The sequence below is a fragment of the Anarhichas minor genome, unplaced genomic scaffold, assembly GCF_050575085.1.
Source record: "Anarhichas minor isolate MPS153535 unplaced genomic scaffold, ASM5057508v1 ptg000049l, whole genome shotgun sequence".
Taxonomy (NCBI): domain Eukaryota; kingdom Metazoa; phylum Chordata; class Actinopteri; order Perciformes; family Anarhichadidae; genus Anarhichas; species Anarhichas minor.
In genome coordinates this window covers 917,006-944,396 of record NW_027466495.1, presented here as the reverse complement: position 1 = coordinate 944,396, position 27,391 = coordinate 917,006, and the positions used below count along the sequence as shown (strand labels likewise).

At 43.6% G+C, this 27,391-nt stretch overlaps 3 protein-coding genes and 1 non-coding gene across 5 annotated transcripts; 1 reads left to right on the top strand and 3 right to left on the bottom strand.

Moving 5' to 3' along the window:
* The first annotated feature begins 7,858 nt into the window (after nt 1-7,858).
* On the top strand, nt 7,859-11,177 carry LOC142971745 (claudin domain-containing protein 1-like). The gene is made up of 4 exons (XM_076112394.1): nt 7,859-8,630; nt 8,941-9,048; nt 9,298-9,435; nt 10,013-11,177. Exons 1-4 carry the CDS (start codon nt 8,339-8,341, stop codon nt 10,231-10,233), a joined length of 759 nt encoding a protein of 252 aa, XP_075968509.1. The 5' UTR covers nt 7,859-8,338; the 3' UTR covers nt 10,234-11,177.
* A 486-nt stretch (nt 11,178-11,663) lies between these two features.
* Nucleotides 11,664-14,420, bottom strand: LOC142971682 (N-acyl-aromatic-L-amino acid amidohydrolase (carboxylate-forming) B-like). The gene is made up of 6 exons (XM_076112301.1): nt 14,152-14,420; nt 13,880-14,075; nt 13,632-13,725; nt 13,440-13,547; nt 13,214-13,326; nt 11,664-11,909 (listed from the first exon to the last, which is right to left on the bottom strand). Exons 1-6 carry the CDS (start codon nt 14,415-14,417, stop codon nt 11,664-11,666), a joined length of 1,023 nt encoding a protein of 340 aa, XP_075968416.1. The 5' UTR covers nt 14,418-14,420.
* Nucleotides 14,421-15,719: 1,299 nt separating this feature from the next.
* On the bottom strand, nt 15,720-26,002 carry LOC142971710 (oxysterol-binding protein 1-like). 2 transcript variants are annotated; one of them, XM_076112337.1, is made up of 17 exons: nt 25,656-26,002; nt 24,577-24,749; nt 24,096-24,304; nt 23,815-23,983; nt 23,270-23,381; nt 22,955-23,138; nt 22,742-22,859; nt 22,378-22,435; nt 22,011-22,175; nt 20,570-20,815; nt 19,784-19,904; nt 19,417-19,520; nt 18,997-19,092; nt 18,223-18,407; nt 17,684-17,919; nt 17,537-17,575; nt 15,720-17,421 (listed from the first exon to the last, which is right to left on the bottom strand). In XM_076112337.1, exons 2-17 carry the CDS (start codon nt 24,711-24,713, stop codon nt 17,279-17,281), a joined length of 2,322 nt encoding a protein of 773 aa, XP_075968452.1. In that variant the 5' UTR covers nt 24,714-24,749; nt 25,656-26,002; the 3' UTR covers nt 15,720-17,278. The 2 variants fall into 2 exon arrangements, with proteins under 2 accessions (XP_075968452.1, XP_075968453.1); XM_076112338.1 differs by having other exon boundaries at nt 22,378-22,432.
* A 646-nt stretch (nt 26,003-26,648) lies between these two features.
* trnar-ucu (transfer RNA arginine (anticodon UCU)) lies at nt 26,649-26,736 on the bottom strand. Its single transcript is given in 2 exon segments — nt 26,649-26,684; nt 26,700-26,736. It is a non-coding gene; the product is annotated as a tRNA-Arg (tRNA).
* Between the last annotated feature and the right edge of the window lie 655 nt (nt 26,737-27,391).

The following is a 27,391-nucleotide window of genomic DNA, read 5'->3' as shown; positions in this document are numbered from 1 at the left end:
AAATCACATATTCAAATTTCCAGAAGGAATTAATGAAGGAGACATTAAGGGGAACAACAAACTGAATGGCCCTCCGCTCACTCCTCCCGGAAAGCGTAAGCCGGCAATTGCAAAACCGCGGCTCATATTACTGCAGACTCACTAGCGTGTCGGAAAACTACATGACCTCAACCAAACATAAAAACGGTCTCTGTAGAGCCAGTATTTGATTTGTGGGCTACTGTATAAACACTGTGTTGCAACACGGCAAACTCCGTGGGGAGGATCCATTCCCTATATAGGCATGAAGGGCTCATTCTAAGCCAACAAAAACAAATTCTTAGTTAGATTCTTAGTAACAGCTGATTTCAGACGAAACTCATTAAATATAGTTAATATAGTAGATCCCCCGCAAACCTACACACTGGTCGTTTAAATACAACTTTATTTCTGTTTCTGCAGCTTGATCGTGTGTACAAAAGAAGATTCCCTTCCTCCTTTCGCTTCTCAAGACTGCTGAGATTCAGGTATTATGTTGAGAGATACAGTTTTACAATTGTTACAATTCAATAATAGTGGCTTAAATCTAACACATCAAACTACATTTTTTGTTTCTCCTTCTGCAGAAGTGGATCAGTCATCAACGAAGTGGAACTTACCTTTAACACGACATCTGCTCCTAATACAACTGTGATTAAAGAAGCATTGATGGAAGCTTCAGACGTCCCCGACTTGAACCTTGACCCCAACTCAATCACTGTGAATGCCCCATGTAAGCAATAATGAGTGCTACTTGATCAAAAATGTCAAAAGTTGCACAAATGTTTGTCAAACTAATGGTTTGTTTCACTGACGCACCTTCAACAGCAGCAACTACAACATCAGCACCTACAGCACCTACAACAGCAGCACCTACAACAGCAGCAACTACAACAGCAGCACCTACAGCACCTACAACAGCAGCACCTACAACAGCAGCAACTACAACAGCAGCACCTACAGCACCTACAACAGCAGCACCTACAACAGCAGCACCTACAACAGCAGCAACTACAACAGCAGCACCTACAGCACCTACAACAGCAGCACCTACAACAGCAGCAACTACAACAGCAGCACCTACAGCACCTACAACAGCAGCACCTACAACAGCAGCACCTACAACAGCAGCAACTACAACAGCAGCACCTACAGCACCTTCAACAGCAGCACCTACAACAGCAGCAACTACAACAGCAGCACCTACAGCACCTACAACAGCAGCACCTACAACAGCAGCAACTACAACAGCAGCACCTACAGCACCTACAACAGCAGCACCTACAACAGCAGCAACTACAACAGCAGCACCTACAGCACCTACAACAGCAGCACCTACAACAGCAGCAACTACAACAGCAGCACCTACAGCACCTACAACAGCAGCACCTACAACAGCAGCAACTACAACAGCAGCACCTACAGCACCTACAACAGCAGCACCTACAACAGCAGCAACTACAACAGCAGCACCTACAGCACCTACAACAGCAGCACCTACAACAGCAGCACCTACAACAGCAGCAACTACAACAGCAGCACCTACAGCACCTACAACAGCAGCACCTACAACAGCAGCAACTACAACAGCAGCACCTACAGCACCTACAACAGCAGCACCTACAACAGCAGCACCTACAACAGCAGCAACTACAACAGCAGCACCTACAGCACCTACAACAGCAGCACCTACAACAGCAGCAACTACAACAGCAGCACCTACAGCACCTACAACAGCAGCACCTACAACAGCAGCAACTACAACAGCAGCACCTACAACAGCAGCACCTACAACAGCAGCAACTACAACAGCAGCACCTACAACAGCAGCACCTACAACAGCAGCACCTACAACAGCAGCAACTACAACAGCAGCACCTACAGCACCTACAACAGCAGCACCTACAACAGCAGCAACTACAACAGCAGCACCTACAGCACCTACAACAGCAGCACCTACAACAGCAGCAACTACAACAGCAGCACCTACAGCACCTACAACAGCAGCACCTACAACAGCAGCAACTACAACAGCAGCACCTACAGCACCTACAACAGCAGCACCTACAACAGCAGCACCTACAACAGCAGCAACTACAACAGCAGCACCTACAGCACCTACAACAGCAGCACCTACAACAGCAGCAACTACAACAGCAGCACCTACAGCACCTACAACAGCAGCACCTACAACAGCAGCAACTACAACAGCAGCACCTACAACAGCAGCACCTACAACAGCAGCAACTACAACAGCAGCACCTACAACAGCAGCACCTACAACAGCAGCACCTACAACAGCAGCAACTACAACAGCAGCACCTACAGCACCTACAACAGCAGCACCTACAACAGCAGCAACTACAACAGCAGCACCTACAGCACCTACAACAGCAGCACCTACAACAGCAGCAACTACAACAGCAGCACCTACAGCACCTACAACAGCAGCACCTACAACAGCAGCACCTACGATTGCAACGACAGCTTCAAGTGGAAGTCATAAGATGAGTCTCATCACCGCATCCTGCCTTGTAGTGTTGTCATGGCTACTGTCAAGCCAACAATAGCATTAGTGCTGATTTTCATTTGACTTTACATCAATACATGAATGCCATCACTGGTATGAAAAATGACTTTGTTGTCAGTAAAAATCTAGGATTCTTGTAGTAGAAGTCTTTTACATCTTCGGATAAACTTACTATCAAATTAATCATTTGCAATAAGTGGACACATTAATGAAAGAGGATTAGGTATGTCTGTCTAACTAAACATGTATCTGTGTGGGAATGTCCAAGATCATGGATCGGATGAAATGACATAGCTAACTTTAAGCACCAGGTCTATTTGAGACATCACTAGAATAATAAGATAAACAACATAATCGGAAACCCTGGGATGTCGTAAAATGATTGCACAATTAATAATAAAATTACTTTTGCTTCCGTGAGCACTGAGCTTTAGCAATATTTAACATAATGACAGTTACTAATGCTGTCTTGTTTGGGCTTGTTTGCCAAAAAACTAAAACTAGCCACACTGGAAATCACTTTCACCCTTGTTTGAAGGAAGTTATATCAAAGGTAATGGTGTACATATATGTCAAAATAATGCACTGTCAATTTTCATATTTATAGAAAGTGTATTTATGCAATCATGCTGTATTCTGGGATATTTATTTTAGTTTGTACAATTTCTGTCAAAACATTTACAATGATCACAATACACAATCTTTGAGGAATTGAAATCGTCTCTTGTGTGATGTTTTGCAATTTTGGTGGGTAAATACAAAATGTATCAAGGCCTGTTTAATGTAAAAGCACATTGAAGGCAGGATTGGTAATCTTGAGCAACTAGCAAGAGTACGCTAGATTTAAAAATCATCCAGCCGATAAACTCAGCACAATGTTGCCATCCCTTTTCCAATGAAAGTAGCAAGCAACACTAGCTCTAAAAGTTGCTACATCTCGCAAGAAAGTCGCCAAGTCACCACCAGTGACAGCCCATCCCTTCGGGCCTTCCTCAAAAGTCACTTCACCAAAATTAGCATTATGAACGCGAACATATAATGAACGTAAACAACAAACATGGTGATTGTTAGTACTCTCAGTTGTCAAGCTAGCAGCTTGTGGAAGACTCGGTGACGAGCCATTTATGTTATGGCTCTCACCAAAAAGAAGCATTTTAAAATACAGTTATGTTGAAAAAGACGTAAGGCTACCACAGTAAGCATAATCTTTACCATAAATGTTCGAAACTTACCATTTACTCATTAAATGCAACATTCTCCTTTTGTTTAAGTTGACAAAGAAAGTGGTCAATAATAAGTAATATAAATAAAAATAAATAATAATGTTGCTGAGCACTTTCATGGTTAAGTTAGTAATAGCTGCAGTAATTTATACTGTAATTTGTACAGCTATTAAGATACTGTCAGAGCTCTGCCCCTTCTTTCCTGTCACTCTCTCTCACTCTGCTGCCCTAACACTGCCAGATCATTCTCCGCATTATGCCAGACTTTCCCCGCGTTTACCCTCCAACTGTTTTCCCGTTGCCGACCCGGCCTGTTTGGACTTTTCTCCCTCGCCTCAGCCCCGGGAAACGACTCAGCCTTCTGTCCCCGACCAAGAGATTCTGCCTTTGCTTCCTCTGGTTTTTGTCTGCCGTCTCCCCTGATGGCTTGACGTTCTACTGAGTGGATTTCTACATGTGTGCAGATCCAATACTGTTTGCCTGTTGTATGTTCTGCCTGGAATAAAGTCTCGTTCCAACTATTCCGTGTGTCCGTCGTACTGCATTTGGTTCCTTACCACACCAGTTACAGATACCATAAAAGTGTCAATAGGTTTACTGTGCCTCTATTATACACCAACTTATCATAAATCAAGCAATCTCCACACAGAAGGGATCAAAGCCGGGCCCCTCTTTCTTTCTGTTAGGTAACAGTACAGGCCACTATAACACAGTGCAGACCACAATTACAAACATGACAAATAATAATAATATATAATATTTCATTCATATAAGTGATATTATCCATCATAAGTTAACATTTGCTGGTTTTCTCTGTTTAATGATACTTAACTGAATATCATTGAGTTTGGACTCCTTTGTCAAACAAAACAAGCAACTTGGGGACTTGTGGTGGACATTTTGCACTGTTTACTATTTTATATATTTTTAAAATAAATCAACAAAAGCAGTCAGATAATTCATAATAATTGGTAGATGCAGCCCTATCGATCAATATTCTGAATATGTAACATAACCATCTTTATGAACCTCAAAGAAATGTCAACATCTTATAAATGAGCCACTGTTAGATCTTACCTGAGACTCCACGGCTCCAACTGCTCTTCCTTCAGCCTGCTGTCCTGATAAACTCTTTGATGATGTTTCCTGCAGGTAATACAAAGATAGGTTGATGTATGATAGAGACACAGTAAACCTATTGACACTTTCATGGCATCTTAATAGCTGTACAAATTACAGTATACATTACTGCAGCTATTACTAACTTAACCATGAAAGTGCTCAGCAACATTATTTATTTTTCAACTACTTTCTGAAGTTAAACCATTTCACTCTGACATCAGAGCTCAGCTGAGACCCTTCAGCTTCACCTGGCTGTGTTGGCATCAACAGCTGCTGCTGCGACCAGGAAATTCAGATTTTGTTACACTTTGGTTCCTCTTTAAAATGTCTACAATATCAACTAAAGATGGTTGATGTTAAAATGTTACGTTTGAGCAACGAAAACAAACTATCTAGCACATTAGCCTACACCTGAAATTTCAACATAATATCAAATGAGTGATGTAGTTGTATCCAGCAAACATATTTGTAGACTAATTCAGTGATTTTTGAGATGCTAAGGTTACCTTGATTTGGTGTTTCGGACAGTTAAAAATGTGTAGTAGGCCACCAGACACAGCTTGGAGTTGCCAGATCCTCGGGTCTGATATCCCCCACATGTCTCTCCTTCACCCCTTATCAAAATAGCCTACTTTTGCACAAAACACTCCAAGCTGGCAAATTGCCGTGTGGTTAATGATACATGTATTAGATGGTTAAAACATTGGTTGGTAATATTCAGTTCCACAATTGACTGAGGAACATAATCGCCTGTAGCCAAATCTACACCACTGTTTTTGTCACGTCCGAGGGGCAGATCTGAGACTCAAGCGCAGACACGAGGTTAAGTTGAAAAAATAAGGTTCTGTACTTAAAAAGTCAAACAAAAACTCAAAGCGACTCCAACAGGGAGCGGGCAAAAATCCAAACAGAATACAAAAAGGCAAAGTCACAAAAAAAAGGCAAAGGTACAAACCAGGAGCAAATGCTGGAGCACGGAGCAAACACAAGGGAGACACAATACGGGAACGAACAAGGACGATCTGACAACCGGGAAAGCAGGGGAGTATGTGTGGGATGATGAGAACATTGAAGGCAGCTGGGTGGACTGGGCAGGTGAGTAGGATGAGTGCAATCAAGGGAAACAGGAGGTCGCTGCATCACGGAGGTGGCAGCGGCAGAAACTGGAGGTTGCTGGCGTCCGGCAGGGACTGGGAGCGGGAGCGGCTCAGAGACGGCGGCGGCAGGGACTGGGAGCGGCTGCGGCTCGGAGACGGCCGGGTCCGGGAGCGGCTGCGGCTCGGAGATGGAGGCGGCCGGGTCCGGAGAGCGGCTGCAGCTCGGAGACGGCTGCAGCTCGGAGACGGCTGCAGCTCGGAGACGGCGGCGGCCGGGTCCGGAGAGCGGCTGCGGCTCTGAGAAGACGGCGGCTGGAGTCGGCCAGACCGCCGACAGGACACGGGGAGCTGGAGTCGGCCGGACCGCCGACAGGACACGGGGAGCTGGAGTCGGCCGGACCGCCGACAGGACACGGGGAGCTGGAGTCGGCCGGACCGCCGACAGGACACGGGGAGCTGGAGTCGGCCGGAACCCAGCGGGAGCGGGGAGTCGCTCCTTCCTCCTCCTCTGCCTCCTACGAGGGTTGACAGGGCAGTCCATCTGGTCATGGTTTGCCTTCTGGACACTCCGAGGCCCTCCCGAGGCCAGGTAGGTTCCCGTAAACTGTTCATACAATTCAGCAGAAAAGCGCTCAAAACGCTGGTCCGCTGAGTCCAACAAGTCCCGGTTCGCTGTCTGGACAAGGCGATATCCCATAAACTGTTCATACCAATTTTGGTGTGTTTTGCAATTTTGGTGGGAAAAGTGAAAGTGTATCAGGGATTGTTTAATGACTTACAATGAGCCTCAGCTTTTGTTGTGTCAGTGAATCAGGTTTGCAAAGAAAGAGAACTGGGAGGGGTGCAAAGTTTACTTTGCCTATGAGATTCTTCTATCTATTCAAACACCACCAGACAGCCTAAGTTTTGCCTGGTTTTAATTGCCTGATTTAAGTTGTTTTAAAATGGAATATAATTCATTTGACATTTTTGAAACAGCATCTAGAGCTTTGTGTTGGGAAATGCTATTTATATAAACAAAATGCATTATTTGAATCAAAATACTGCGTTTTAGAGTTATTTCTTTTGGTGTTGTGGTCTGGGTTTTCTGAGGTTGGATGGGAAGTAATTGGAGCTTGGCCTTTTAAAATTCTGGCTATATCCCTGCATAGTGTATTGAACAAGGGGGTACTTTATTGCTTATTAATTCAGCTTTTTATTTGCAGGATGAAGAAATGAACGTTTCTTTACAAAATATTGTCTTGCTTTCTGTAGTCACCTTCAAGGTTAGATTGTTTGACCAAGACTCTTGAATGAATGATGAAATTATAGTAAATATATTGATATTCAAATGATTTTAATTGCCACAAATAGCTCACACGCTACAAATTGTTTTAAAAACCGCCAATACAGCTGAACAGAAGCCAATTAATTAGAGAGTTGGTCGATTTGGATCATCTTTAAGTGATTTTTTTCACGGAAAGAGGCCCAAAATGTTCAGGTTCTGGGCTTGAATCAGAAAACATACTTCTTTACTTTGTCTTATAGTGCCAGCTATTCGTTTACTTTGTTTAAAACTTTTGTCGGGATAAATAAAGCATCGTCACCATGGGCTCTGGGAGCTTGTGATGGTGATGGGCCTTTTTAACCAAAGGATTAAGCGACCGAAATATTCATTACATCTAGTTGTTGCAGCCCTATGAATATTGAATTCATAATAATTTCTTTGAAGACTTTTATTTTCTATTATGATAATGCCACTGTGTTGCTCATCTCGCTCCCAAAACTCCTCTCAGTAACGTTTACGAAAAAAAGAAAGAAAAAAGATTCTGCTCATCAGCGGAACCGGAAGAGGAAAACGCATGGATTAGTGTATTAGAACTCTTATCATCTCGGGTGCACCCGACTTTACGCTGCCGTCCAAAATAGACCCGTGCAATTTGCATTTCCATGCTGGAATAACGCAGCCCATCCTTTAATACAGGCCCGTTTTTGTGTCTTTGGTGAAGAACGGGGGCTGTTGTCCCGGACTAACGTTAGTGTTTTACTCGCAGCGTCAAGCCACCCACCATCTGTGGAAGTGGGACATGGGAACAGATGGCGCATCCAAGCCGGCCTGCAGGGCTGCTGACGCGGACTATTAGGACAGCACTGGAAACGAGTATCGGTGAATAAAAGGAAAGGTTGCCATTAGCTGTTACACAGGGTATTGCGCTGACTTGACCACGATCAGTGACTTGGCTAAGAGTGTGTGTGTGTGTGTGTGACCGACAGCAATTACAGAATTGACCAAATTGATGAGTGACGACTCGACCCGACCACTGGCGTCAACTTAATCCCTTTTGGACGTGTATCTGGCTCGGTGAACAATGGTTGACAACCGCTACGCTACAGCTCTGGTCATCGCCTGTGTGCTGAGCGTGCTGGCCACCGTGTATCTGTCGGTGGCCATCGGGACGCAGCACTGGTACCAGTACAGCAGCCCCGCCGTGCGCGGAGAGGCCAACGTGTCCGAGCTGCGCTCACTGTACGAGGAGTTCATGGACGGGGAGTTCGATGAGAAAACCTACAGCGACACCTTATTTCGCCTCAACGGGACCGTGGGACTCTGGTGGCGGTGTGTGCTCGTTTCTACCAACGCTCACTGGCACAAAGAGCGAGGTACGTTAGCCGCCCTAACCTGCTAAAGGACAATTTTCATTTCACAGATGAGTCACGAGCTTACATGTCTGTTAGGTCACAGCAGAGCTTGCTCTCTCAACTATGAGCCCCACCTTGTCTCAGGTAGATGCCACCAGGTGTGGCGCATTCCCCGAATTCATTAGTGCCACTTCGTGCATCTTATGTATTATCAGTACATGACAAGTATCATTATCACACATGTATTAATGTATTCATATGACTCGTAGTCAATTGTAAATGCTCAGCCACTGGCTCTTTGTGTATACTGTAAATAAATAACCTCTTTCAGATGCCACGATGATGCTGGAGTGTCGAAGCTTCACTCTCTCTCAGCAGTTCACTCCCAAGTATAAAGAACCAGGCAACCACAACAGTGGAGAGGACATGCTGCGCACCTGTAAGTTCAGTCACAAACACCCTTATTAAAACCTCAGAAAACTTTATTACAATCATAATATACGTACAGGTGCACACATGACATTTGACCTCTTCATTTCACCTATAATAAGCGTTTAGGAACAGTGGGCTGAATGTTATAAATTGCATTAAGCTGTAAAAACTAGATTCAGCCTCTTCACTGCATAGTGCAATTAAGACCTTGGTGACACAGACTCATACATATTTGTGTCTGTGCACGTCTGCATAGATTTGTGGAGGAGCCAGTTTCTGCTGCCACTGGCGTCCTTGGGTCTGGTGGTGTTGGCAGGCCTGACTGGATTCTGTGCCTGCCTCTGCCGAAGCCTCACCCCCACACTTGGCATTGGAATACTTCACCTCCTGGCTGGTAAGACCTGTTCAGCGTCATGAAAACCTAGTAACTGGCAGTTTGCTTCGTATGAATCACCCAAATGGTTAATTAAGCTCGGGGTGTCGGTTTGCCCTGACCTACCTGCCACAGAAAACTGAGAGTTTTTAATCCTCCCTGGTATTTGCGCTTGAACTGATGTTTAAGAAGGTATTGGTCTTTAAGTTAGAGTCATAGGGGCTCCTGTTTGGATCCAAGTCTCCTAAAAGTAACGTTGGCTACAAAAATTCCCGAATTGAACACATGGCCAAAGTAATACATTCAGGCATTAACATACAGCAAATCAAAATGTTGTTATGATGAAATGTCTATAATACATTTTGACGACATAATGAAGATGATACAATGTTAGCACTTTTTAAACCTTTTATTAATGAAGCTTCATTGTGAGGCTGTGCTTTGACTTAAATGCTAATGCCTCACGCTAACATGCTCAAAATAGCAACTCATCTGTGGCAGATGCTTTGATAATCAGCTTTAAAGAGTGTCTGTGTCTTTCAGATCACAATTTTGGTTTTATTGCAATTCTTTTTATTTTTTATTTTGTGCCCTGCAGGCCTCTGCACCTTAGCCACAGTGTGCTGCTACCTGGCTGGGATGGACTTGCTCCACAGGGTGTCGATGCTGCCTGATAAGGTGGATGGCTCTCTGGGCTGGTCCCTCTACTTGGCCCTCATTTCCTCGCCGCTCCACATGATGGCCGCTGCGCTGCTAGTGTGGGCGGCACGCAGTCACAGTCAGAACTACTACCGCATGAGCGCCTACCGGGTGGCATAGGCTGAGATTCGGCTCTGGATCTCTGCCCCTGTTTTAGATGTATACCCTCCTCTGTCACCAAGACGCATTTCATAATGATCTCGAAATCAAGTTGTGGACTCTTGACAAAGAGTTTCAAGACACGACGCTTCAATCGGTACAACAATAATTGTGTCAGTGTTTACCCTGCTATGACATGTCAAAATGGTTGCTGTGAAAAGGGACTATTATGTACAGTATTACATAATATGTACTAGAACAACATTGGGCATGGAATTGGCAGACAGCATTTGTTCCTCAGTCTATTGCTATTACTCTGTCTACACCCAAGATTCACATTGATTGGGTGTGGTGATATTTCCCCTTTGTTGCACTTGATCCATGTTGTCTGACGGCAAGACAAAAACCTTTTACACTATCCACCAGATAGTTTATTATGACTGGTTTGATATTGTGTCTAGCGACGACTAGAGACTGTTGTGTATATTGTTTTGTTATTACAAAAAGAGTTGCGTCCCTTTTGTTTCGTTTATTTATTCATGGCCATTATTAAGGTCAGATTGTGTTTGTTTAGTTTACTCAATAAATTGTTTTCTGTTTGCAAGCATTTGTTTTTTACATTCTGACTGATTTTGTAGGCTTTTGCAGGAAAGCTCAAAAGATTTTTCAACATTTCATGTTTGGTTGTTTTGTTACATGCTCTTATACATTGGTTTCCTTTTGTGAATTCTGTTGTTTGTTGTTATGTATTTGATTTATATTTGTTTGTTTAATTTTAAAAATGTGTTGCCACCATTTCAATTCAACAGGATTTAAGGGAAACAGTGTTTCCTTGTTAGGCATTATGAATGTAAATTAAAGGCCATATTGCGATAAACTACAGTATTACTTTGCACTTAAATTATTTTTAACATATCCTGAATATTGCTGTAGTGCTCAGTTGTGAATTTCTATTTTTTGAAAATACAAGTGTTCCAAAAATAAACTAATTTAAGAAAAAACTATGATGTTTGCAGATATGTATATACATAATTTTAAAAAAACAACTAAAGGATGTCTGTGAAAAGAAATGTGTGGTCTGATGGGTGTCATGATAAGTCGGATTGTATTTTGCATATTTAACCCTTTAATTCAAGAAATTGTTCCATCCCTGAATCCTCTGTAGCGTAACAATAACATCCAATGTCGATGTATGACTGTGCTTTTGTGAATCTACAGTGAATGTGTTGTTCACGCTCCAGTTGTGAGCTGAAACGGTTAATAATTGTACACTTAAGTATCGTTGTGTGTGTGTGTGTGTGTGTGTGTGTGTGTGTGTGTGTGTGTGTGTGTGTGTGTGTGTGTGTGTGTGTGTGTGTGTGTGTGTTCCAATCAACTATTTCAATAAAAGCTTTTTTGTAAAAAATGTATTTCACAGTCACATCATATCGGGTGTGTTTTAAAGTCCATCCTCACTCCTCTTCCTCTGATGCAAATTCCTGTGCGTGAGCTTGTCGTTCCTGCTCTGTCTGCACCCGGATTGCGGGAATCATCACGCGCCTTTTTCTCGCCAGCGACAGAGCGATGCCCTTCTCGTAATAAGCACATTCATTGATGAAGAAAGGATAAAGGGGTTCATTTCCTTTGTACCTCAGAGTTTCCCCCGAGAAAGTCTGGAACAGCGGGTCTTCAGGGTGAAGCAGGCAGAAATCTCGGTCCTGTGTGGAGGGGACAGTCAATTAGGTTGATTGCTAACAAGCAACACCTGTGAGATTTAGCAATCTCCACTTCTATATGCGAGGCATTAAAGCGGCTGGGCAGCAAACTATAGGTCCCTACAAGCTGTTTACTGTAGTTGTTGGAGCAGTGGTCACAAAAGCGGTCTGTTTTAAAAGGTCAACATTTTAGGAAAGTAGCTAGATGAGAAGTCAGATATATATGGGAAGCCACTCTCATAGTATATGGATGCTAAATGGGACGCTAGAAGCTCAGAGTTTCCTGTTTGGTGTACAAGTAACCAACCTGTTTAAATCCACAGCTGGTTGGTAATGGCCTGAAGGTCGTTTGTGGTTGTTTGTCGTGATTGAAAGTCATTAACCTGTCACTGACTCACAGGACACCACATACTGAACAGCCCTAAACATTTGTTCCGTTTTCACCACAAACCACGAGGTGGAGTTCACAAAGCCGGTTATTGACATCAGTCCCCGACAATAACAAAGTACTATTCTACTTTAAACTTAACCCACCTGTTCCTATTCCTGTTTTGTGCTGATATTTTTGTTTTGTGCAGCACCAGCTGCAGTGTGATCAACACATCACATCACTGTCACATTTTTCCTGTTTCTTAACCCTTTCCGTCAGCACTGTGTTCACCGTGCCTTTAGCCTGTGAGATCTTTTAAGGTTTATAACCTTAACAATAATCCAAACTTTTAAAAGAAGAATTTCATTTAGTTTTCAACGCAGAAATGAATGGATATAGGCCAACTGTATATTTTTACAGTAAGCGGTCTCACACCTCTTAAAATCGGGGAGGCCTCGCGAACCCCAGGTTGGGAGCCAGTTGGGAGGATTATTAAGGTTATTCAAATAAAGTACAGACATATGAGTCATTTCTGACTCATTTACTGGCATCTTCAACTCATCATCTGATAATTACAGTTGCTGGTATGAAAGCCATGTTGACATGCAGTTTTCTGTTAAAGGCCCTACCCTGTGTTATGATTAATGTTTACAACACTGATGAAAATGCCACCACGCACGCACCCACATGGTGGCATTTTCATTGTTAAATAATTATATCACCTGCGACGAAGCACACAATTGATTTTGTTTTTCTCAAGTCAAAAGGCTGTTTGTTTTGTTTAGCTGTTGCTTAGTGTTAGGTTGTGTATGTTCCTATTGTTAGTCTTGTTATTTATTCCACTCCCTGGTCTATTCAAACCCATATAATTAAGCTGACATTCAAATCTGCCGAAGGACAATAAAGCTTGAAGGCACAATTAGGTTTCCGGCTGTACCTGGAGCTGAGGATGAATGGCTGCTGTGATGTTGTGAGTCTCACTGTCTCTTGGGTAGTCGATGTGTTTAATCATGGTGAACACATCCACGCACTCTCCTTCAAAAATAGTACCTGAAAATAAAAGAAGGGTTTAAAACGAGACCAAAAAGGGCTTAAAAGACGCACACAAGTTTGCATGACTTGTGGCATTTTGGAGTTGCGAAGCAAAAATGCTCAAATTGTACCTGAGTTGAAGAAACAAACCCAATCGAGCATGTGCTGCACGCCATCTTTCATTGCCGTATAGATGTTTGACCTCACCACACTGTGGGGCTGGGGGCCGATCTCCATGGCTTTTAGATGACAAATATCACAGATTATCAAGCATAGCGGTTGCTTTTGATAAACTAGCGTTATTGTAAATATGAAAAACTCACCAAAGCCATGCTTCCCCACTGAATCAAGGGAGTATGATTCTTTATTGGAGACTTCAAAATGAATGTACCTCATTGGTATATCTGGCATCTTCCTCTAAAAATGACAAGTCACTCTTTAACTTTAGATTTCATCGGCATTACCGATCTCAGTTCTTTGTTCCATTTAAGTGTACCCAAATCTGTAAGGTTCCTCAGACATGCAGGGTGAACCGATTTGACTTGAGTGAGTAGGAACAGTTTGCGCTTACCTGCAGGTGTCTGAATATGTGCAGGCAGATCCAGTCGCAGTCGGAGTACGCGATGAGGCACAGGCCCATGTTGGCCGTGGTGTTGTGGAGGTCGCAAACAAGATCCACTGCCGCGGAACTTCCTTTGGGGCCCAGCGTGGCGTTCAGCTCCCGGGATCTGATCAGCTCGTAGGGGACAGCGCCTGATGTGGGACCACTGGGAGACAGAGAAACAATCTGATCATCGTCGCCACAACAGTAGCCGCGAGCAGCGTCACCTCTCCTCGCCTTACTTGAGGGTGGCGTGAGTGAAGCAGCGGTTGAGGTCGGTGTCGACGTATCTGCGGCACTGCTGCACGGCCCGGGGGTTCGACAGCACCATCAACACCGACAGAGGCTCTTCCTCTTCCTCCTCATCCTCCTCCTCCTTCTTCTTCTCCATCACTTCCTTCTTCACCTTCAGCAGCTCTCTCACCAAGTACACCCCAGACAGCTCATTGCCATGGGTGCCGCCGCACACGGCGACCCGGGACAACCTTGGCAAACACACCACCTCCATCTGAGCGAGAGCAGGCAGAGATACAGTGGAAAAAGTGCAAGGATTTTTGCAGCAAGACGTTTATCTTGTAATCCTCCTCTATTACTGAATATTCGGCATCTAGTTTTGAGCGGCACTCGCACAGATTGCTGTTGTATTTTCTCTGCATGTACTTTTATTCCGCATGCATCAATATCAAATGACGTAAAATTACACATGCATTTTTGATTTCCCTGGTTTCACTCAGTGGGAGGTATACCTTACTCCAGTGTTGATGTCACTGGGCACATTGTATACGACAACAACAACTGCAACACAAAGCGGAGACATTGATTTTTGAAACCTTACCTCGCTGTTCTGGCTCGCTGGAAACTGTTAAGGGGCAGTTCCGGCTTTACTGTACTCTAAAGCAGCACTGAGATTAAAAGTCTATTTAAAGTCTCTTGACTCGAGGTAAAACAGGGATAACGGCCAGCTCCACATTCACAAACAAGAGGTGAAATGAATGAAGAGGATTCGTACTGTACATCTTACCCAGTCTACCCTCTCTCTTCCCTCTCCCTCTGCCGTTTACCCTCTCATGCAGTTTCACTGATTCAGCATTCCCATCCCTCCCTCTGTACAGGCCGTATAGCTGCCTGTTATGCAAACTCTCACCGTCTCTCTACCACCTCTTGTCCACTGCACTGCACTGCACTGTACTATACTCTATGGTAGGCAGGGTGTGTCCTGAGTGTGATGTGGTGCACCCCCCCCACCTCCCAATTCTCTCTGCCCCATGTATAGGATGGTAGGTTCTAGTCTACCTTTCAGAGATATATTGGCTAAAAATAAATCTGCTGGCATGACACAGCAGGAGAGGCGCCTGTGATGTTTCCAGTGAAAGAAACCGCTCCTCTCACAGGGAAAATAAACACGGATTCAATCTTAAACTGTCAATACAAGGAGTTTGGATGCTGAAGAAAAACTATGATTAGTAGGTTTAATCTTGTTTTAATACCCATTTTTCAGAATGGAAATACATTTTTCTTTTGTCAAGTGGCGTTTTAAATAGATCAATTTCTAAAATCTAATTTTGATACCTGTGAAAATTCAGTATATATTGATTTAAAATGAACTAATGCACATAAATTCAACTGGAACACAGACCTGTTTTCATTGGGTTTTATTGACAAGATTTGTCATCCCATCTTGAGCTCCTACTGAACACGAGGACAGAAACTCCCAAAATAATTGATCTGGCAAGTCGTTCATTTTGCCACCCAATTAATAATGAATGGAGGTGTTGGAGCAAATGAAATCAAAGAACAGTATGAAAAGCTATTTCTTTTGACATCACAGCATTTGTTTATTACATCATCTTTTTCCGTGTTAATACAAAATACTGAACAATGTCATATCTCCCCCCTCAGTATAGAAACTCCCTTTTTTATGAAAATGAAGACAGTAATTTTCCAATAACATGACTGGAACCAAAAATACAAGAAAAAATAAAACTACCTTACAGTTTTCAATACTAAATGAATTTATATACATTTATAAAATCATAGTTATTTGCAATGCTTTTTAAATTCTTTGTTTCATTAAGTTTTAAGTACACTTACAAACAAAATTGTGAAATTCTCTCACACACACACACTCCCATGTTTTTGGTGTCAAAATGTACTTGCATATGTATGAACTTATTCAGCAGATACAAAGGTCAATTTTCACCACTAGCATTTATTTTGAATTTTTTCCTTTGCCTATTTGTATGTGTTCCTCTCAACACACACAAAAAGAAATATCACACTAGGTACAAAATGGAAAGAATAGTATTCCAATATTGTGAAAAAGGGTAATTTCCATAATTATTATGAAAGAAAACTGCATTTATGTGAGATTTTCTCAGCACTGGAACAAGCACGTTGCCATATTGCAGCAGCTGTGTAGTCTTTTTCCCTACTTCTTCAAAGATTGAATTTTTATCCAAGAAACCTTAAATCCACTTTAAATGTACTTTAAACACAAACGAGAGAAGGCAAAGAGAAAGGGCCCCGTTAGCCAAATCAAACTTTCCACCATCAACATTTTCATCATCAGGCCTTTTGTGAAAAAAAAAAATATATGGGTATGGAGGTTCAATCTGTCTTTCAGACAATCGCTTCTTTTTAAACACTGTGTACTGCACAGTGGCAGTGTTGTAAAGTGATCGAAGAGCAGATATGCAGTCATACACACAAGCACACTAGAACCGTCACTTCATTACATTTAAGACACTAAATCAGAGAGATAAACAAGAAATCCTCGCTAACGTCTTGAAGGCCACCAGTTGACTTTTTAAATGAAATTATTTGAATCATATCTATACACAATTGTATATATATTAACCAGGTCTAACCCCTTATTTTTTTTTAACCAAAGCACACAATGCTGTGGATGACAACAGGAACACTATATTATCTCACAGGGTGTTCAGCACAAAACCTGCTCTGCTGCTGATCTGACAGACTTCAGCAGAGAGACTAGAAACAATGATCAACCCATGATTTGGAAGCACTGCGCATTTCATTTCCTCCCCCCTCAGCCTGACCCCGAGTCAATGCAGCACAACATTTGTTTGTTTTGTTCCAGTCCTTTCCGATGTGTGACGGCAACAAGGTGTTTAGGTGCTAAGATTCTAGGAGACAGGAACCGAAATGGGATGAAAAGGGGGGGGGGGGGGGGGGGGGGGGCGGAGGAGAAACCCTGCTCCCCCGCTGGATCAGACAGCAGCGACAGTCCTGGAGATCTCTTAGAACAGAGAGCCACTGGAGGGAGTCAACTGTCCAGGTGGGAGGTGTGGGGGTGTGGGACTTCGATGCATCAGTCTCTTTGTGGGCACTGTGCCGTCAATGCCGAGGTCAAAATATGTCCAGACAGCCCTCCCAGCTGCCACGGTCCTTGGCTTCCCAATAGCCTCCCTTATAGATATGGATTTGGTCACCTGTGATCTGGTCCTCGCAGCGCTCGAACCAAAGTGCCTGGTAGCTGTCATGAGGCACGCCTGGAAGACAAGACAAATTGTGTTCGCAACAAAAAAAAAAAAAGACGAAACAATCTAGATAGAAGATTCAAACGGAAATGAAAGCGTGAGGAGGCGGCAATGTAGTAGTACTTGCTTTTTAAGGACGGATCAGTAAGAGAGTCCTCATCGACAGCTTTTGGAAGAGAAAAGGGGGAATCATAGAATTGTTTTTCCCCTTTATTCCAAGATTTTCCCCATGCATGGTAGAGAGGAATACAGATACCACACACTAGACACTCACCTTCTTCTGACTGGCTGGAGGTGCGTTGGCTGGCAGCTTCCCTCTCTCGCTCCCGCCGGACGCTGCGCTGCTTCTCCTCCAGCCGCTGCTTCTCCGAGTTGGCCTCGTCCCAGCGGCCTTCCTCCATCAGACGCTGGTCGGGCCGCCGCCGGCTGTCGGTGGGAGCCATGCCCTCCTCGAGCTCGTTTAGGGTCAGCGCCAAGGCAGTGAAGTAGTACATGGTCTCCGCTCCCTCACTGTGGTAGAGCAAAGAGGAAGACCAGCACTGAAAGTCAAAGGGCCGAGTAGACCTTTAATCCAAACGCACATGGACCATAGATCCAGCTCTACTTCTTCGTTCTCTGGACCGAGGGCAGACCGGCGCTACAGAGACTCACTATAGCTTCTTGAGGTACAAGTAGTTCTACAAGAAAGGCAGTACCTTAGCGGTATGATTACATTTTTGCTGGATCACTGACGTCTTTTTAGTGCTTTTCAGTCCGTCATAATATTTAGAGCACAACGTTACGCACACCTGACCATGCACTGATGGTACTTACGGTAGAGGGTTCCTCCTCCAAACCTCTCTGGCTTTGAGGGTTTGGTAGACGGTCTTCTGTTTGCCCTCCGTGCCATTCTCTCCTCTGCTGCTCTGCATTACCCGCGAAAACTCCATCTTCTCATCCCACGTGCCTGACAGCACGTAGTGGGCCTTGCCGTCCTTGTCCGTCACCACACCTGTCACCTGAAGAGAGAACAGAGAGAGAGAGAGAGAGAGAGAGAGAGAGAGAGAGAGAGAGAGAGAGAGAGTTAACAGGGGAGTGAAGCATCATGGGTCTTTTAAGCTAAAAAGACTGGTCACAGGGTGGAAGGCATGGAAGTCTTCCTGTAGTGTGGTTATACCCAATAAGTTGTATGTTGTATGTTGGGGTTATCAGCAACCTGTGTTGCCGGCGTCCCGTTGCTAAATCCAACTTGTATTGCATTAGAAACGGCAATAAGTCAACGTTTTTAATATTATGTTTGTTGAGAAATGAACTAACAGATCCACTTGAGTGTGACAGGCCGTGCCCAATTTACTGCGCAGCTGAAGCCAGCGACATGAAAGGAGATGAACCCTTAGAAGAGGCGGGAGGTGGAAAAGGCGCACGTTGTGTTTGTTTACTACACAGTTCGTGCGTGTTTAGGGTGACGAAACCAGAGCGGGTCACGCCAGTCAGTGTATTGCAAGCTCAGAATGAAGGTTGAAGTAGGGGGTTGGGAGGATGTGATGGGGCCACTTGCCAGCCACACATCACATGCTGTCGCGGCCTCCCCCCCCCCCCCCCCCTCACCTTCCTGGCAACATCTCTGGAGAAGTAACTGTAAGGTGCAAACTTCAAGTGGCAGCGGTCTCCGGTGGTGTGGTTCACCACGTCAATCTCCCCCGACTGGCAGAAAGGACGAAAAAGAAAGTTTTGAAGTCAATCGCTGACACTGTGGAGACATTTTCAAATGAGTAAAAGTTTAAACTTCCATTCAGGGTTGGCAGCATGACAATAAAGACACTGTGTACACATGTAAGTCTGGCACCGCTTTCAAAGGATTTGTGTGTCACCTACAAAAACATGTGTAGCACAATGCAAGGCGCATCGTCAACAATAAGAAGTAGAAAACAATGCTGTGCAATTTCTCCAGTGTATAAAAAAACATCAAATGCGTCACAATTGTATGTATAAATGTGTCATCTCACTTTTAACTCTCGTCAGTCTCACCTGATCGATCCATAGCTTTCCTACGATGATGTTGTGCACTGTGGTGGTAACTTTCTTCCATGTGTAGTGATTGTTGCCCCTTTCAAAGATTGCGTGTATTGTGCCTGTGAGGAAAAACAAAATGGAGACAGCGGAAACGTGAATAAGTTTCCACCGAACAAAACATAAGGTTGACCTTTCAACAGACAAAAGGTGTGCTCTCCGTCACGTTCCGCAGGCCTCGTGAACTTATCTCTCACAGGAACTCCGACTGACTTGTGCATTCCATACGAGTTTTGGAAAAGCCGCGAGGACATTAGTCACACCCTCAGCTGTGTTTGGACCGCAAAGGCGTGCATAGTATGTTCTGAACCACACCGTCTCTTACCTAAGGGCATAATGGAGATGTATTTTCCCCTGAACTTGCTGGCAACAGTGATTTCCTGCCTCAGGGTCCAGCCACGATCAGAAATCACATGATGCGCTGCTGCGGGGGGGTGGTGACTCACCTGAGAAAAAGGTTTAAGACGTGAAGGGTACAATTGGTTTTAAAAATAGAATAAAGCTGTACGCGTCACAAAGGCCGGTCTGTCAACAAGTAGAGCATTCGGAACAATTCAACAGCTTATCGGTTGAGATTCAACAATTCCCCTGCGTCACTTTGTCTGGAGATGTTTATGACGAAAGGCAAACCAAGTGATCAAACAATAGGATTCCAATCTGTGTCCTGCTGTCGCCCTCCACAAATCTTTTTACCCCCAAAAAAACGAAAATGGACGTAGCTTTTTTTTGTGTGCACCAAATGATCACAAAAATTACATTTTCATCAGATTCTTGCACCGTTATGTCAAAATGCCGCCATTACGATAATAATAATACGTTTAGAGTTTAAATTGCTACCACAAATAATTACAATCAAAGATGTAATCATGTCCGTTTAACCCACGACTCCTCTAACCTTCAATTATGATAAACATGCCCTTCAAGCCCTGATTTCCTTCGACACATAATACTTCCTTCTCTGTTTATCCCTCAAAGAATCCAAAAAGGAAGCAACATACTGTCAAAAACGCTGAGTCAGTGGGGTTATTGTTCATTCATTCATTCTTTGTTTCTTCAGTTTCACTTGCTTGGCTTTATCTCTACATCTTTCTGTGTCACTTGTTCCTCTCACCTGCTCGCAGAGGGAGCGGTAGCCGCTCTCTCTCCGGCGGTCCAGCTCATACGTCTCTCCCAGCAGAGGGTTGAAGGGTTTGCCCGTGCGGTAGACGGTGGTCGAGTAGGAGGACACGGAGAAGGCGGCCACGTGGCACATTTGCTCCAGCGGACTCTGGCACTTGGAGGCCTTGTCCAGGAGCTCGTGGTACTCGAGGTCCTCCGACAACCGCTGCAGCATGGATATGGGCTCGTTGAAGTTTACCTAGAGAGCGGAGCGATCCGGAGATGAATCGATGTTAGTGGTCCCTCTCATTCACAGCGCCCAGAACATTTAGTTTGAAATTATACTCACGCCCACTTACACATGTAAATATACGGCGTGCACTTATACTATATAACATATAGTTCATTATATATTATACTATAGCCCTACCAATACTGGATTCTTGAAGCCGATACCGATATTGAAAATTGATTTCAGTTTTGTTAACTGTGATAACGATATATCGGCTAATCTAAAAACATTACCACATACTATAAACAAAGTATCTTGATGAGGATCCCTCTTTTGTGACCTATATAGATACTGAGCGGGCTTAATATTGTGATGTACCGTTTGTATAATGAGCACATTGTATGATTGTATGATATATATTATCAGGTTGAGTTTGATGTAAGATTAGGTGAGGGTGTGTTTGTGACGAGGACGGCTTTTGGCTGATGCGTAACGACAAAGAAAAGAAGGAAAGTGACGAGGTAGTGAGACTACAAACAATGATAAGTAGTAATAATGACGAAAACAGAGGATGTGGCCGGTTTGTTTTTTATCTCGTGGAATATTTTCGTCTTGACATGTTGGCTTGAATCTGTGTATTTAGTTTTTCCTCATTTACTGTGTTAATGTTCAGACAAAGTGTGTTACGTGCAGTTTGTTGATGACCGCATTAAGCCAAACCAAACACATATCAGGTTTTGTGCCTCGAATGAAAACTGTTACTATGAATTATCGTTTGTATTTCTGCTGCGCTGACTGAAGAAGTGCTGTTGGAGGAGAGGAGCACGCGTAGTCAAGAAAGGTCACAGGTGTCAATCTCCGGTATGTCTCTGAAGGAACATACCAGTACTATTTCTGACTGGTCTGTCATTCAACCTGTCAACAGAGCTATGTTAACCACCGATGACTCTTACAGGGTGTTCTGCACGGTTTACGTCAAACCCACGTCACAGTAGAATGCTGCTGCCGGAAGTCTGATGTACTGATTGTGGACGTCTCACTTTGTTAGCTTCTCACGTTGAAAGCATTTTTTGGTGACAATACAAAGACAAAAGAGGGAGCAGCTGATAGGGGTTTTAGAAGAGGAGGTGGAACTGCCTGAGACCTTTCACTGGAAAGGCTGACGAACAAACTTCCTGGAAGTCGCATTTGATTCGGAGTAACCTCTAAAGACAATACTCACAGGCATCGGGATCTTGGACAGCTCTTTGCCAATACAGTTCTTCATGATACTCCACAGGTTGAGAGAGTAGTTGGGTTTGTCTGAGATGCGTGTCCGCCTCTTCTTCAGTGGTACCAACTCCTGTGAGGGAGATTCTGGGTTCATCGCTAAAGGCTCCTCATTAAGCTAAAAAGGCAGAAAACTCTGTCAATAAACAAGCGCAACAGCATATTTCTGGAAATAACAAAGCTTTCGAAACAGATTTACTGTATTTCTTTTGAAAACATGTTTGTAATTTATATTTATAGTAATAAATTATGGTTAGAATCATGTTAATGAGGTGAACCAGTCTTTTAACAGCTATCTTAGAGGCCAGAATGAAACCTACCGATTGATCATCAGGACACATTTCACTGTTGAAACCGCTGATATTACTGCTCGACCTTCTGTGAAGAGATTTAAAAACAAAGAGAATCTGTAAGTGTCTGAAAACGTCGTGGTTACATTAACTGCCAGTTTGTCATACTTGGAAATGGAGCATAAACTGGGTCAACTGGCTCTTATTTCTAACTAAAGGAGAGGTGAAGCAATCAACCCGTGTGAATTTTTCACATCTCATACTTGTTTGTCCTACCAACTGAGTTGAACAAAACAAATACTTGACAGTTTGAATGGCCTGAGGCAATCAAACAGTTAAAAAGCAACTCTTTGTGTGGCTGCATTTGCGGTGTGATGAATGAGTGTGCACTGACTTGTGGAACCGCGGATCTGCAGGCACAGTGATGAACTCAGGCGCTTCTTCCATGGCATCAAAGAACTCATTGTCGTCATCCTCGTCACTGGCCTCACCTTTTCCCGGCCCAGCAGCACCTTAACGACACACTGCTTTGTCAGTGTGTCCCCACACAGAGACTGAAAACCCATTTACAGTTATGAATTAACCCTCTGCAGTGGTCACGTCTTACTTTTATTGTCTGTAGTAGCATTAGCCTGTGCAGCCCCTCTGAACGCTCTCTCCAGGTGGTTGTGCTGCTTGGCCAGCTGCTCTAAAGTCTCCTCCAGCCTGACCCGCTGGTCCCGTTCCGCTTGAAGAGCTTTCTGCCAACGCTTGCTGTGACCCTGAGCGAGCGCAAGAAAGTCTCGGCACGCCTGAGGGGGGCAAAACATCCAACAGGGTCAAACTGGAGAACATTGGAACGCGACATTCAATGAATATGAGAATCTTGTACATTGAACACGGACAAGAAATAGATAAACTGAGCGAGGAGGGCGACACCTACATTAATCATGGCATTGGAGGTGATGCGAAACAGCGTGGCCCTCTCTGTCACCTGGCGGATCTTATCCCCAGCCTCCCCAGTCATACGCAAGCTGTCCAGTTCTGATAAAGCCCTGCAATGAATATGAAAAATGTACAACGTGAATAAGGAGTTGGGACCATATATCATCAAAACACAGTGTAAAAGGCCATCAGCCTCAGACTTAATAGGTTTATTATTATTATAACTCGTGCTTGTTTTGTCCGTCAACTGCAGTGTTTGTGCATTTACATGCTCTTTTACAAATCAAAGCAACAGTGATATGATATTCTGGACACAAGGCCATTACTTCAAAGAAGGTTTTCTTCATGTCATGTTTTATGCTTTATGTTTTAGATGTATGTGTTTTGGATCCTTCATTCCTATGTAGAGAGAGAAAGAGAAAGAGAGAGAGAGAGAAAGAGAGGGAGAGAAAGAGAGAGAGAGAGAGAGAGAGAGAGAGAGAGAGAGAGAGAGAGAGAGAGAGAGAGAGAGAGAGAGAGAGCAATAGAGTGGTAAAGCCTGACCTCTGGAGGGCAGAGCCATGCTTTGAAATTAGATCGTTGCAGGTGCTGAGGTCCTCCACCTTGCTGCCGAGTGTTCTGAGAGCAGACTGGACTTCTGAATTCTGTGATCCGCCACCTTGTCCGGGTGGTACCGGTGGGGAAGATGGGGAGAAGTCATCCCCCGAGTCATCTGTTTATGATCAAAGCAAAAAACACTTAAGAATAAAAAGGCTTTCACAAGACACTGAATACTTGTCTCCTCCCACCCCCCCCCCCCCCCCCCCCGTCTGCCTGTGTTGTACCTGACTCAGCCTGCATGCGTGCTGCCTTGGCTTTGGCCAGTTCCAGGGCAGTGATCCAGCGCTGACGTTCCACTTCACAGCTGGCCTTCAGGTGATAGGTCTGTGCTCCGCCATTGGAGATGACAAAGTTGCAGGCGTCATCCACAGCGATCGTTGCTGTGGCCAAGTTGATTGTGCCTCGACACGTGTGGCCCATCTCCGCTTGGGTCCTAATAATCAGAGGGGGTTTGATTCGACATTTTGAGGAAAATGTAACCAAGCATAAAAAAAAAAACAGCATGTGTACCGATTGTGTTTCGGTGAGTACAATATCAAAACTTGGGCTTCGATCCGACAACAAAATTCAACAGGAGGAAATAAAAGTGAATAAATTGAGGTTGATTGCCTTCCTGCTTAATCAACAGCTGATCAGTAGTTTGGTTTCTCTGGTGACATGATCATTGGTATCCTTCAATTTGGTGTGTTTTACAGGAAAGCCTACCTGTAGTAGGACAAAAGCCCATTGCTCAGGACAAACCACCTCCGCTGATAACCCTTGATGTAATTTGTCCACTTGAAAACCCATCCTTTGTATGTGTCGCCAGCAGGAGTGGGGGTGGGGGTCTTGGGCTCCGACATCACAGCCCCCAAAATCAAGAGACAGATTTTAGGAACCTTGAAGGGAAATTAAAAGTTAAAAATCTTATTTTAAATGACAGGGCTTGTGTTCTCATATTGGGCCTGAAAGTATTAAACAATAAAGCAGACTGCCTCCAAATTAACCAGCAAATATTTTGTTAATCGATTCATCGTTCAACTTATTCCAGGCAAACAAAACCACAAATTTGCTGCTCCAAGCTTCTCAAATGAGCATATTTTCACTGGTTTTCTTAGTGATAATAAAGTGAATATCTTGTGTGTGTCAGACAAGGCAAGATATGTTCATATGTCGACTTGGACTTTGTGAAATTGCAATCAGTTAGTCACAGTCTTACGTTATTAATACTAAATCATCTCAGCATTTCATTTTACAGTAACGGGACTAAAACACTGCTGATTGATATTGATCTTTCAGTGTGGTATGACAGGTAAAATATTAACCATGGAATCAATACAGATCCCCTGCTGACACGTTTTACTAAGAAAACTTGTTGAAGCCGGAATTAAAGATGTGCATAAAAGAGGGATTAAAACCCCTTAGTGTGATTCTGTCTTCTTAATTGCCTATGACCTGGATAGATATTATTAATTGACACAGTAGCCAATATTCAAAAAAAAAAACTGTGATTGTAATGATATAGTCAGGGAAATGTGACAGTTGTGCAATCAACGAAAGAACATAAAATTGATAAAACTCCCAATATATTGATGAGTATGACACCAGAGGCTAGCCGACGTTAGCTCCGGGTAGGCCAGTGGGAGTCATAGTAGTAACAGCTCATGAAGTACAGAAAACACCAACGTGTCGTGTTAACCAGCTGACGTGCACATTCACTACATGGTAAAAAGCAAAAGACACGCCGCCAAATGCTCGTTAACTCACTAGCTCGCTTTAAAGCTCGCCGACGGATGACTGTTTACCTTGACGTGTCCGAAAATGTGAGATCAGGCCACCAGACACCCGGGGAAGTCACAGCTAACTTTGACTCCCATACGCTACTGTACCTAGCTAGCTGAAGAGGCTAACTAGCTAACTGACCAGCACAGGATCGGCTAATGATGAAAACAATTAAACCGAAGACGTTGACGACACCCGCGTGGTGGTTGTAAAATAAAGTGACACCAACGAGTTTCATTAGTATCCCTCTATAATCGTGTGTTTAGTGTTCATCATACAGCTGCGTACGCGGGTAAGAATCTAAAGCTAGCTAGCTATATCTAACTAGCCTAACGTTAGCTCGTTGGTTACACCCGGTGCAACATAATTTGGTCTCGTCTGGAAACAGATGGGCGACATTGTTTTCCGGACGAAACCGTTTCTTTGCCTTCAAAGTAATAGCACATTGTGTCGGTATTATCTCCCGCATAAAACAAGTCATAATGTTCGTCTCAGTTAAAGGTGATCGAAATATACCATCTGTACTATATACATGCCCATAAATGCATTCGTTTATGCGTGCTTTTAATGACAGAATAGCAGTAAATTAACTGATAACTGTTCCTGTAGTGCACTCTATGATTTGTATAATGCGAATGTTTTATTTTGAAGGATACAATCGGAAACAACCTTGATTGAATCTCGCTCCTTACACATTCATTTGATTATTTTTACTACTAACTAGCTAGCTAAGCTAACATTTATGTCAACTATATAATGTCAAATAGATTCATATTATAATATATGCAAACTACTGTACAATGTTTAGAGCGCATTCACTACAGATAGGAACGCATATTAATGAGAGTAACCCTTCTCGTTTATGTAAACGTTTGAACAAGCTGGCTCTCTACCTTTCAAAGGACACTATTTGAGTTTACACAAAAAGAACTGTAAACTCTTGATATGTGCGTGTTTTCGTTAATATGTAACTAACATATCGCTATAGGGTTTCAGGGCTACACGAATCAAAAAGTCGACTCCGGTGGGACTCGAACCCACAACCTTTGAATCCCTTCGGATCAACCTAGAAGTCCAATGCGCTATCCATTGCGCCACGGAGCCACTTGTTGCATATAAAAAGCTACGTTGTATTTAGAGGCACTCTTGATCTACTGTGGTATTAAAGGGACCGGATAAGTATGGATTATGGACTGTTAGTAAGTTATGGACGTTGGTGTTGTGTTAACTCGAGCGAAAACCGACATTTGCTCCACAAAACAACACATTTGGGAACAAATAATGAACCTGCCTTGTGAGATGTTAAACAGCAGGTAGCGCTGAAGCTCCATTCACAACACGCTAGAACAGTTTATTCTACTTATGATGACAATAATTCTAGCTAAATGAGAATAATGAAAATGTAATAGTTATTAAAAACGTGTCTTCAAAGGGTGAATATGTAACAAGTGATGTGATTACAGTTCGCTTTTCGGAGTACACAGTGAACTGGTAGAGGTGGATAAACACTCAGGACTTCGGACCTGCGGGGTCTTGAACTGGTGGCTTTGCGGTTCCCTACCGAGTCACCACGTAGTTTGCTACTGCCGCCTATTTTATACAAACAAATATAATTTAATTGAGGTAATGTCTAGCAATTGCCTTTTCAAATCAATATGAAACACTGAAACGCATTCAACACACTTTTGTCTTAACCAAAAGCTGTTTATTCTGCACCAACCTCAAAAGGGTCCAACACTTGAGTCACGGTCCTTGCCAC

Bases quoted from the DNA above. Each gene is read 5' to 3' on its own strand.
- LOC142971745 (XM_076112394.1), top strand. From the start codon at position 8,339: ATGGTTGACAACCGCTACGCTACAGCTCTGGTCATCGCCTGTGTGCTG. The intron at 8,631-8,940 runs GTACGTTAGCCG...AACCTCTTTCAG, and splicing joins TCACTGGCACAAAGAGCGAG to ATGCCACGATGATGCTGGAG. The intron at 9,436-10,012 runs GTAAGACCTGTT...TGTGCCCTGCAG, and splicing joins AATACTTCACCTCCTGGCTG to GCCTCTGCACCTTAGCCACA.
- LOC142971682 (XM_076112301.1), bottom strand. From the start codon at position 14,417: ATGGAGGTGGTGTGTTTGCCAAGGTTGTCCCGGGTCGCCGTGTGCGGC. The intron at 14,076-14,151 runs GTAAGGCGAGGA...TCTGTCTCCCAG, and splicing joins TTCACTCACGCCACCCTCAA to TGGTCCCACATCAGGCGCTG. The intron at 11,910-13,213 runs GTACAGCCGGAA...CCCTCCACACAG, and splicing joins CCATTCATCCTCAGCTCCAG to GACCGAGATTTCTGCCTGCT.
- LOC142971710 (XM_076112337.1), bottom strand. From the start codon at position 24,713: ATGTCGGAGCCCAAGACCCCCACCCCCACTCCTGCTGGCGACACATAC. The intron at 23,984-24,095 runs GTACAACACAGG...GATCATAAACAG, and splicing joins ACGCATGCAGGCTGAGTCAG to ATGACTCGGGGGATGACTTC. The intron at 19,093-19,416 runs GTGAGACTGACG...CCTTTCTGCCAG, and splicing joins GAAAGCTATGGATCGATCAG to TCGGGGGAGATTGACGTGGT.